Source organism: Mesoplodon densirostris, chromosome 1, assembly GCF_025265405.1.
Source record: "Mesoplodon densirostris isolate mMesDen1 chromosome 1, mMesDen1 primary haplotype, whole genome shotgun sequence".
Taxonomy (NCBI): domain Eukaryota; kingdom Metazoa; phylum Chordata; class Mammalia; order Artiodactyla; family Ziphiidae; genus Mesoplodon; species Mesoplodon densirostris.
The window spans coordinates 42,942,252-42,955,185 of NC_082661.1; the positions used below are offsets into that span (position 1 = coordinate 42,942,252).

Here is a 12,934-nt window from a genome sequence, read left to right on the forward strand (position 1 = left end):
CTCAGTCACAGGGTTCCACTGAGCCAAGTGAGGCTAGGAAAAGTACTCTAGCTGTATGCTCAGGAGGAAGAGGAAAGGATTTAGGAGGCATCCAGGCACTCTCTGCTCTGCACTTTTCCAAAAGTCTTCAAAAGAATGGAGAGATGACTGATGAAGAAGATAATCATCAGCCTTAGGTTTCTTTTTTTTTAAAATAGTTCTTTCCATGTTTTACATCAAATTTATTTAAGTTCAATAATTTACATTTATTCATAAAGCAGTGCCTTCTATCAATATTTTACATGACTTTTGTATTATCTAAGTTTTCTGGTTGTCTGATAGAAAACAAAAAAAAATACTGGTCAGTATCTAAGTACTACTAAATCTGTTATGGCAGATTCTGATTCTTACATAGGATTTTATTCATAAACTGTAGGATGCAATAAGATTATCCAAATGCCTGTATGTGCCAGAATAACAAATAAACTTGGATACACAAGGGTGCTGTTTGCAATTGTTAAAAATGTGTTTCCACAAGGTCAAAAACGTCTTCCACCTGTGCTCATGTGACTGCTTTTAATTTTAGCACCAAATAATTGGCTAGCTTTTTTCTTCTCTAAGTTAACAACTTTATTAATAGAATCTATTTGCAGTTAGTAGTTCTATGCAGAGGATATAAGAAATGGTAAATTATTCATTGAACAAAACATCTTTATTTTTAAAAAGTGACATTAAATAAAGACACTTAAAAAAAGAAATTTAAATGAGCAATGCCCCATTGAGATCCATGACTTTGGCCTTAATGCCACAATATTTTAGCTAAAAGAGTTAACGAGCACTGTGATAGAGAGGTCTGGAGGCAAATGTCTATTGCTAAGGAAAGGGCTTCAAATGAAAGCACAGAAAAAAGGGACATCATTTCTCGAATTTATTTAAATGGAAAGTGTTATGCAGGACACCACTTTTTTCTTCTTTTGGGACTTCCAAGGAATGACTAGACATAGGGTGAGAACTTTAAGGGAACAAAGGTGGGAATTTTGTTCAGCTGAAGCTGAGGGATTTTTGAATCCACCTCAAATAATGGGTACAATTTTTGTAAGGATTTGATCTAGACAAGTTGATGAGAGACGCAAGTGAGTTCACAACCATCTTGATTCTTGAGAAGATCTAAATAAACACGTTCAGAGAAGTTATCAAAAAAACAGAAAACTGTGGCTTCCCTGGTGGTGCAGTGGTTGAGAGTCCACCTGCCAATGCAGGGGACACGGGTTCGTGCCCTGGTCCAGGAAGATCCCACATGCCGTGGAGCGGCTGGGCCCATGTGAGCCATGGCCGCTGAGCCTGCACGTCCGGAGCCTGTGCTCCGCAACGGGAGAGGCCACAACAGTGAGAGGCCCGCGTTCCGCAAAAAACAAAACAAAACAAAAACAAAAACAAAAAAACAGAAAACTCTATGTCCCATAGCAAAGAATTGGTGTCCACAGATTATCAAGTCAACACAAAAGGAAAGAAAATAGGTAATGGACATAAGGAAGAAAATGAACTTTAACACAGATTGACCAAGAATTCTTATTGTTTTAAATATATTTTACATCTCAATGGTTTACATATGTGTTGTATAGCATTTTCTTATAATGATATTGCATAATTTAATTTAGTCCTTGAATACTGTCAAGATAGCTTTTTATGAAAGGTGAAACCTTCTTGGTTTAATGTGGTAGATGTTGCCAGATGCATCAGCTAGTTCTTCCCTCAGTATCTTAGTCACTGCTTCAGCTTAAAATTCTTAGGTTGTTCTTTGAAATTATGAGAAGAATAAAATCTAAACTGTAGAATATGATAAAATGTTCTATTATATGAAACCTTCATTTTTCTTGAGCCTCAATTAATATAATTGTTTAACTTCCAATTTTCTTTAGATAGATGGAAGTAAAATATTCTGTTATTCAATACATTCTCCCATATCCCTTATTTATACTTCTGTATATTCTGATTCTTTGCCATGGAGCATTCTTCCACATTTTCGTGGAGTGGCTCAACTCTATTTTTCCTTCGAGAAACAGCTCAAAACTTTGCTGATCATGTTCAGACACAGGTAAGTGTGTCTCCAACATGCTTCCTCAGTACTCTGAGCTTCTATTATTGTGTTTTTATAGTGTATTATATTTTTCACATAGTTCTTTGTTTCCAACCCATGGCTGTGAGCCTCTGGAGTGTAATGACTGGCTGCCTTTTAATGCTATGTCCAAAACAAGTAAATAGTAAAATACAGTATATAGTGAGCCTCCTTCAAATGTTTGTGAGAAAACTATTTCCAATGGGTCCTAACATACTAATAAAAGTACATAATGTTTTAACTTAATTTAGATTAAAAACTCATGAAAGAAAATTCTACTATATTTGCAGAAGAGCATTATAAAACATTCTTTCACTTATATCCAATAATGAAGCAACCTTGAACATATAGCGATTTTAGTTTCATTATTTTTTCAATAAATTCTTCACTTTCTAACATACACACACACACTATGGACTGAACTGTGTTCCCTAAAATTCATATTTTGAGGCCCTAACCCTCAATGGGATGGTATTTGAAGATAGGACCCTTGGGAGGTAATTAGGTTTACATGAGGTCATAAAAGTGGAGCCCTTATCTTGGGATTAATGCCTTTATAAGAAAAGACACCAGAGAGCTTGCTTTCTTCCACTTTCCTTTCTGTCAGGTTATAGCGAGAAGGCAGCAGTCTGCAAGTGAGGAAGAGACCTCTCACCAGAACCCGACCATGCTGAAAGCCTGATCTTGGACTTCCAGCCTCCAGAGCTGTGAGAAAATAACTGTCTGTTGTTTAAACCACCTAGTCCTTGAATCTTGTTATGACAGCCTAACTTAAGATGGTATATATACTAACTTTATAGCTATAATATATATTATACACATAAACATAAACCCTCTTTCTCTCTCTGTCACTGATTATATAGGAAATATCATTTCAGATACACCTCAAAATTAAATGACATAATGTGTCTGGCAGTAAAAAGAAACTAAATGTCTACTTTGTACCATTGAGATCATTAATCAGTTGCAATTTAAACCCCCAAACATAATGTTGTATTTTTCAAACCTAGCTATAAGTATTTTTAAAGGATCCATTATTCATCAAAGGATTACTAAAACTGATATTTTACACTAAATTGTCATTTTAACCATATTAACTTTTAAAATAAATATAACGTTATGTTAATTTAAAAAAGCTTAAACTAGAATTAGAAGCCTGCTTCACTGGAAAATTCATATCACATCAATTTTGAGAGAACAAAAGAAAAAAACAACAAAATAGAAACCTTCATATGTTACAAAACCTGATAGGAATCAATACCTGTATTCCTCTTGTGTGAAGCGTGGGATTTCTCCAGGATGTAAGACAAGAATTTTCACAGTGGCGCTGCTGGACATCACAGGCTCACCATCATCAAAAGCAACAACCACCAACTTTAAAAGTAAAAAAAAATATTCAAGTTAAAGATGATTTAAAAGAAGAAAATTAGGGCTTCCCTGGTGGCGCAGTGGTTGAGAGTCCGCCTGCCGATGCAGGGGACACGGGTTCGTGTCCCGATCAGGGAAGATCCCACATGCCGCAGAGCGGCTAGGCCCGTGAGCCATGGCTGCTGAGCCTGTGCTCTGCAACGCGAGAGGCCACAACAGTGAGAGGCCCGCGTACTGCAAAAAAAGAAGAAAATTAAAGCATAATTTTTCTATGAATGTTTTTAATTATTGGACTGCCTGTTTCCAAAAGGGGGAGCAGTGATCATTTCCTCATTGCCTACCGAGTAGCAGAGACTGTGCTAGGATATTCATAATAATCCCACCATGTAGATATTATTATTTCCATTTGCCAGGTGAGGAAAGTCAAAGAAGTTCAGTTAATAACTCTATGATAAAAAAAAAAAAAACTGCCGGTAAAACAGGTATATGATACTACATCTCTCCAATTATAAACTCTTTTCTCTTTCACAATCCCACTGGTACAGTAAAAACATGAAACTTTATAAGTGCCAACACTTATTTCAAAAGCATTAAATTCAGTCACATGGATAGCAAAAGCTAATTAGCTTGCTTATAAAAAGAGATTAATTTTTCCAGTGAATTAATTGTCTGCAAGATTATAGGGCAGAAATACTTCACTCTGGAGGATAAAATAGGAAATCTTTATAGTTTAATACATTTTGATATACACTCTCTTAAAAACAATTAAATTATATAAAATCAAGTTCATACTGTAGAATAGAAAATGTTCAAATGATGCAAACTGAAGAAAAGCTTTAGTCTTAAGATGTAATCTCTATATATTATTTATTAGTAAAATAGTTTTTATAATTGATATTTTCTTTGATAACCTATATTATGTCAAGAAGAATTCTAATGTTTAAGAAATGTTAAGTTTCAAAACTATGTGTTTCTCTAGATTGTATATAATTTTGGAGGCTGCAGGTGACTAATCTAAACTAATTCAACCTAGATCATGTAACCACAACCAAGGGTCATCCTGAGAGCCACAATCTGCCTTTGGGTTAATACTTTACAAACAGAACAATTATTTCAAATGGAGATAAAATTAAGTGAGACAGAGTGCTCACTAATATTCACAAGGTTAACTGATGACGGTATTTTCCCAATGTACGGTCAAAGGCTTTATTCCCAGGGACAAAAATTTTTCTAAGTAATTATAGAAAATGGAAACAGTCAAACATTTAATAAAATGGATTATTTATGATAATAGTGAAGGGTAGTATTATTTCAAATTTTCTAAAAGTATAACATATCAAGAGTACATAAACTTGAACCAGCAATTGCATCTAGGTACTTATTTTGAGGAAAAAAAAATAGCATGTGGCAAATAATATCTGCCAAGGAGTTTCAAGACAGCAAAGGTGGTTATAACAAAAATTGGAAACGACTAATTATCCAACAACAGGGTATTGGACAAAAAAAAAACTAATAGTATATTTATACAATAGAACATCACACAACCATTTAAATAATAGCATTAATAATATTTAAATATATCTAAATTTTAAAGAGCAGTATGAATAATACAATCACATACAATCATGTTATTTTAAAATATATATTTGTATACTTGTATTTGCAGGGAATGTTATCATAAGGATAGAGATTAAAATGGTAAATTTTAATCTCCAAAATGTGAAATATCAAGTATTTTTTTCCTTTTACTTAACTGTATTTTCTAAGTGTCTATGCAGTAAAAAAATGTATTGTTTTGTAATTTAAAAATACTAAAAAGGAGAAAAATGGGAAGATGTATGGTTATTTGTGAAACCAAACTCTCAATAAAAAGTTAAACATCAAATAGACACCATAGACAAAACACTGCACTGACCTTAAAAATTGTTGTAGGTTCTTCATTAAGATTAACTCGAGTTATTACTCTTCCAGAATCTTCTTCTACATCAAAAATACTGGCAGGATAAGGAAACTGGACATCATCTACTCGATATCTCACACGACTTGCAGGTAATCCCTAAAATAAAATTATATATTATTTCACAAAATGAAAACAAAGGGTAATGATAATATAAAATTGATTTGTAAAATAAATAGTCTTTTAAAAATGAAAAATCATATTTTAACTTTTCATACTTTCAGGTGTAAAATGTAGCAGAATCTTTATTTCTTTAGAATAACAATCTGAATCAGTGAAGTGTCTTTACTACATGTTACTTAAAGTCATTTATGTGAAAGAATAAATCAGTGGTTTCCTCGGGTGTCTTCCCTTCCACATTTCTTTAATTATATGAATCTCACCTTCTTCCTTGAACACTGGGTTTAATATTTTATATTCTGAGACCATTATAAGTTATTTTCTTTATTATACTTATTTGAACTCTGTGATACTCAGAGAAAATAAAGTGTGGAGGATTGAGGTAAAGTGGAGGAGTGGGTATGGAAGTAAAGGAAACATTATTTACCATCTGTTCTGTGCTGTTTACCAGGCTAGGTTTTTTCATAAATAAATAAATTCTCACAACAATCCTTTAGGATGAAATTACTACTAATGTTGATAGTAATAACAGTAAAATAATGATAGCTAACATTTGTTGAAAGCTTATTATGTGTGAGAACCATACTAAAAATGATACATATACAGTCTACCACACATTTTTCAGTTAATGAACTTGAAGCTTATAGGGAGTTTAAAAATGTTGAAATGTCCCAGACATACACCAAGATAAGTTGGAATAGCAAACAAAAAATTCATTTTTAAAGAAAAATTAACATTTGATAATTTTGAAAAAGAGACTATAATGAGAACAGTCAAAATTTATTGAACATCCTCACTTATATTAGGGGTAAGATTGGTTTTATTTTTAATTATATAGGGTGACACTGGGGTGGGCACTCTAATCTTTTTAAGTGCTTAAGATCTGTAAATCTCTTAAGTCAGTCCTAGAAGTACAATAAAATAAACACCTCAGACTCAGAGCTAGTATGTGGTTGAGTTTGATCTCAAACCCTAACAGACAGTATATTATACCACAAAACTCTTTAGAGAAGAACACCTCTATTTGACATTATTCTGATGTGGGAGAAGAAGGATATTACCCCATGTTATGCCCATAGTCTGAATTGGTTAATTATGCTTTGGGGAAGGATGGTTCTGAGAACATTGTTCTCTGTATTGTTGAGTTTCTTCATGACTGTCCTTGAACAGAATGTGTTGCTCCGTGCTTGTTCCTGAGTCACATTTGGGCTATAGGACAAATATGTTAGCCTTCAGGACTTGTATAATTCCCTAATGATTATCTGTAAGTCCAGTCCTTTCATTCAAGACACCTCAGTTTATCACTACTTCCTTGATACTTTATGTAACTCTTTTCACTCTTTTGCCTTTCCTTCTTCCTATCTGGAGGCTCCGGGTCAGACTCTGCTTGTTCCCAATCTTCTTGGAGTTTCCCAAGGCTCTGTCACAGGCACTTTTGTCTTCTCTACCTCTGCTCAAGTTCCATGCCTTTAAATACCTCTTATTTGTTCATAAATCCTAAATTTAAAATTTTGGCTCTTTTGTCACTAGAGCAAAACTACAGCAAAAACCATTTCAAGAACAAATTTTCAGTTTCTGCTGGCATCAATACCCATTCAGTCTGTAGTATAGTATTAAAATTTTTATGACTATCATGAATCAGTTATCAAGAAACTTAAAGAAACTTAGAATATGTCAGTTACACTTAGCATGTTGTCTTTAATAATGCCAAGGTATTAATGATACATTTGGAATTATATCTTTAACTGATAAAAGAGAAAAATGTTTTGGTGTTGCGGAGTGTTATCTTGTAGATGCCTAAAACACTTTGCTATCCAGAACATCCTATAATCTTCCTGGACGGTTGTTACAGATAAGATTGTATGTATAAGAACATGTATACTATATTTAGCTATATCAGTAAGCTTTTCATTCTGATTTGTTATTCTACAGATTGCTAGCACATAAAAAAGTGGCCCTGAGATGACATTGTTAGCCCACAAAAGACAATTGTTTCTTCCATCACCCTTGTTATCAAGGCACCACATTTTATTTCATATAACACGATACAACTAAATACCTTGATTTAGATGTTCTTTTGAATATATTCAAAAGTTTTTTCCTCTTTCTTTCCCTCCCACCCTCCTTTTCTTCCTCCCTCTATTTTCCCTTTCCTCTCCCTTTTCCTCCCTGTTTCCTTCCCTCCCTTCCTAATTTTCTTTCCAAAGTCTTTAAAAAAATAGTCTTGCTTTTATAGTTAAATAATTAAGCTATGTAATAGGTGAAGGTAACTGGCTTTGGGAAACAGCTTCAATTAACTTGCCTAACATTGTCTCTGGGACATTTACAACATGAATCAGGTCAAATGCATGGTTTTTATAAATTCATAAAAATTAAAATTATTATGGTTTTAATCTGGAAAATAATGTGCAATCCAGATGTATGACACAAATAAAAAAATAATCATCATAAGCTTTATCTCTTAAAATTATTTATCATTACTATTTATTAAACATTATTTAGTATCTGCTCATGTTAAAAATTTAATAGATATGATCACAGTATTATAGTGTACAAAATTCATTCATTATATTTTTAAAAATAGTCCACTGAGCTTATAAATTATACATTTTAATAATTATGAGATGACATATAAATATTCAAATTACCATTTAGATAATAAAAATTTACCAAATATTTGGTCTTTTATTTTAAATTGTACTAGAAATAGAGTGATCTTTCTTTACTCTTACATATTTCCAATAAGTTGATATTTCTTCCAGTTGAATACATTAGTTAATCATATTTATTTTTTAAAGTAAACTAATCTATAAAAACATACTTAAAATTGAGATGAAATATTTAATCATTACTTTCTACTTCAATTTATGATAATACAGTATATAGATTATATTGTATCTTTACATATATATATTTATAAGTGTATTAAGAGGGACATTTTGGACCATCAATAGTGAAAAAAGAGCTATCTTTTTACAAAAAAAAAAGACAGTCTTTAAAATGTTTATTACTATGGCAATAGATTCCTTTTCTATAGCATTTCCAAATTATCACAAAATCAATCTAATAGTAACACTAAAAGTAGTTTACAAAAATTGCTTTCTTAAAGTTCATACTAAACTAAAAGTAGGCTGTGGTTTAATTTATAAATGATGAGCAAATGACTCCTTGGTGCTGCACTCTGATCAACAAAATTTATTTGTCTTTATTTAGGACCAAAGAAATCTTGGGTGGTCATTAGTTAGCTTCCTATCTTCAGGCACTAAAGGCTCTTCCTCTCTGAAACACTTGCTAAAACCAAACCTCATTTTTTCCTCAGCAGTGATGGAACACAGTGTTTTCTTTTTTTCAGGGGAATAAAATTCTTCATAGTTTTGAAGACCAATGTTTTACCCCTGAGCCTCACTTTATTAGGATAGATATTTTTAATTGTTTTTGTATCATCCTAGGCATTCTTTTCCTGCTTTTATATCTTTTCTCCATGCCTTTTTAACCTACCATAGTTGTTTGGAGATGTACTCAAACTGTGGATTCAAGAGAATAAAACAAATTATCTGATTGTTTTAGGTCACCATCAAGGAAAAAAATACTTTGATATCCACCTAGTGGAATCCATTTAATTTTATTCTTTAGTTCAATGGCTAAATCACATCTCTTTCTTAGTACAGATATTTTAATCTCATGTGATAAAATGTATTTTGCCACTTCAGGACATGTAAAATTTCACAAGGAGACTATAAAATGGACTTTGATCCAACACAATTTATGACACATTAGTAGGTAATCCCATAATACATGTAACATCACATAAAAAAAGAAGACTATTTAAGCTATTTTGGAATTTTGCTCTATTTACCTAGCCACTATGAAGAGGCATTAACAAAGGCAAGAAATGAAGACAGAATTAAACAAGACATAAATATTAATTTAATAGTAAAGTGATGAAATTATCTGCAAAGATTCTCTTCTTATCAGGCAGTGGTGGCAAAAATAGAGTTTCCTATCATTATGCCTCTTGGAGTCTTTTGATGGGTAAGTACAATGAGTTTCTTCTTTAAATTTTTATGGAAACTGAAGACATGTGAGAAGCGTATCACGACACCTTTTTTGAAGCCTCCTCATTTTGACAGACATTTCTATAAATCCAGCTGACCTCATTATTGGAGAAAGCATTACTTCAGATAACCATAATTTTAAAAGATTAATGAGGTGCTGGCACAGGAATCCTTCTTAATGTCAACTTCCATTCACCAAAATATTCTTCGATACTTTCCCTGAATTTTCAAATAAGTGACACACTCACTTTTAGATGGATATGTTTTCCTAAACGAAATGTTCAAAATAGAAACATGATATGACTGGCAGCTTAATCATTCAAGGGGTGCTGAAAACCTTAACTTGGCATCAAGTTAAGGTTAATAAGTTAATTAACCTTAATTTGTTTAATTGAAATTAACCACAATTTAGAACAAATTCCAAAGGACTTTTTGTTTGCCCTTAGATAAAAAATATTTAACTCAGTTAAAAAAATAGAATTATAGAACTAAATCATTATACATTTATTTCATATAAGGCATATTTTTAAGAGAGATATGTATAAAATGTATAAAATATTGGCAATTGAAAATTTTATAGATTAGTTATCCCCTAACGTTTATCATTTTACTCATGTTTTATAGTACAAAGTTTAATTCATTATATGTGGGATTCATTCATCCATTCATCTATTTGTTTATTCATTCAACATATTAAATGGACACTGCTGAGTCCTGAGAGCACACAGATGAACAAACTCACAGCCTAGTTGAGGAGCACATCTTATATCACCTCCTTCCTGATATTCATTAACAATAATTCAGCCAGATTGGCCTTATAAAACACCAAGCTCACTCCTACCTCAGCACTTTTCCATCTGTTATTTGTTCTTCCTGCAATACTCTTGTATGTGGCTAGTTCCTTCTGGCATCCAGGTCTCAAATGATACCTCTTTTGCCTATACCCACCTGTAAACCACTCTGATTCAAATCTTATTTTATTTTCTTTATAGTATGTATCCTTATGTGAATTTATGTTACATATTTACTTGTCTGTGGGTCTGTAGCCTATCTCTGATCCTTGACTGCAAGCTCCATTAGAAAAGATACTTATTTTGGCTTGGCATTATTTAAGAGGTCAACAATAACTTGTTAAGTAAATACGTATAATACAAGCAGTGCTCATGTATATGTGGATCCTGGGCTGGGCTGCCAGGATGAACAACTCTAGTGGGGGGTCACACATACAGATATGATGGGAATGGCTGCCTGTGTAACCCCCGGCCTCCCCTGCTAAAACCCCCTGCTAAAAATGTATATATCCTGTGTTCCTGTTTGCAGTGGCTCCATGTATATTTTTTAAGAACAAAGAAGAAAGAAAGATTACATCAGTGACTTCTGTTGGGGAAGAGCTTTCACAAAAGAGATGAAAATAGAACTTATGAAAACAGAGTTCCAAACAAGTAGAAGATTGAAGGAGAATAAATAGTCTTTCAAAAAGATTCCTGAGAAAAGTTTTGGAGAAATAAAACCATGTATCATTAGGAAGGTCCTTCCTTTTTTTTCTGGACTGGCTGAATATTATGTACTATCTCTCTCCTACTTCTCAGCCTCTGTCCTTCTAGTCTATGTTACTTTTCTAATTATATCTAACACATTCTGTTGTTACATCAATCCTTTAAAATAATGACATAATCCTCTGGATTTTTCTAATAAATTAATCCTCATGTGATCTATATTAATAGGATATAGATGTTTTCCTACGCCAACTACACTATACAAGGTGTAAAATCAGGGTTACATAGTGGGTTAAACTAATGTTGAATAAGATTGAGATTTCTGAGTATATGTTTGGTAATTGCAAGAATAATAGCAACATAGGTAATTTTCTATATGGTTTAGAGGACCTCTAAGAATTTACTTACCTCAGAATGTGGCTAAATTGTTGGAAAGTTTTCAGTTTAATACCCACCAATATATGTTCATAGATACTTATCCATAGCTACTCATATTCATCTCTCATGATCATAGGCCAATAATTAGAGATAGCGCTTTTGTACTTAGGGCCTCATAATGAGTCAGATGGGGGAGACAGAAAGTACACAGATAAACATAATAAACTACTAATATTTCTGGCTATAAAGGAGAAACATGAACATTACCAAATAAAGGTTTGAGAACTAGAGCAAAGACCTTCAGATTTATAGTCAAGTGGACTTTATACCTCACTGTGTAGGTGCTTACACATGAAAATCTGATGTGCTTTAAAATGTATTTGATTTATAAGATTGTTGCAATTGTGTTATATGTGGAGTCCAATATGGCATGTAATTTGAGTATTAAAATGGCAAGCTAATATTTAATTTATGTGTGAAGATTTTGGACAATTTATCTTAAACTTAAAAAGATAAAAGTAGCCACCCAGCACTTCCTGTAGGTTGAGCAGCCCTTCAGAGTAGCAAGGTGGATTATTTTGTGCATTTACCATCTTACCTGGACTCTCTGACTTGAAGAACTGAGAATAGGGAAGGCACAGCTAATTGGCAAGCCACAAAGGACTGAGGAGGCAGACCTACACCTCAAGTCTCTATGATGTCTTTTCAAGGGACTTCCTTGGTGGTGCAGTGGATAAAAATCCACCTGCCAACCAGTGGGGGACCACGGACACTCAAGGGGACGGGAGGAAACACCAGCGACCAGCTTGCAGGATCGTGATTCCCAGACCAGAGGTCGGGCCCAAGCTCCTGTGCTGGAAGCTCAGAGTCCAAACTGCTGGACTAACAGAGAACCTCAGACCCCAGGGAATATCAATTGGAGTGAGGCCTACTGGAGGACCTCATCTCAGCACAAAGGCCCAGCTCTATCCAAATGCCTGAAAATTCCAGTGCTGGTTGTCTCAGGCCAAACAACCAGTAAGACAGGAATACAGCACCACCCGACAACAACAATAAAAAATGAAATGACAAATAAATTTGTTACAGATGAAGGAGCAAGGTAAAAACTTACAAGACCAAATAAATGAAGATGAAATAGGCAACCTACCTGAAAAAGAATTCAGAGTAAGGATAGTAAAGATGATCCAAAATCTTGGAAACAGAATGGAGAAAATACAAAAAAACATTTAACAAGACTCTAGAAGAACTAAAGAGCAAAAAACAGTAATGAACAACACAATTACTGAAATAAAAAAATACTCTAGAAGGAATCAGTAACAGATTAACTGAGGCAGAAGAACCAATAAGTGAGCTGGAATACAAAAAGGTGGAAATAACTGCTAGGGAGAAGAATAAAGAAAAAAAGAATGAAAAGAATTGAGGACACTCTCAGAGACGTCGGGGAAAACATTAAATGCATCAACAT

At 33.4% G+C, this 12,934-nt stretch overlaps 1 protein-coding gene across 17 annotated transcripts in view; it reads right to left on the reverse strand.

Annotated features, from left to right (window-relative positions):
• The window catches only part of PCDH15 (protocadherin related 15), a 729,696-nt gene that overhangs the window by 145,938 nt on the left and 570,824 nt on the right, over positions 1-12,934 (reverse strand). For all 17 annotated transcript variants that reach the window (XM_060118371.1, XM_060118174.1, XM_060118091.1 and 14 more), the window contains 2 exons: positions 5,379-5,519; positions 3,357-3,469 (listed from right to left, as the gene is read on the reverse strand). In XM_060118371.1, the coding sequence (XP_059974354.1) occupies positions 3,357-3,469; positions 5,379-5,519 (254 nt within the window). The remainder of the gene's footprint in view (positions 1-3,356; positions 3,470-5,378; positions 5,520-12,934) is intronic.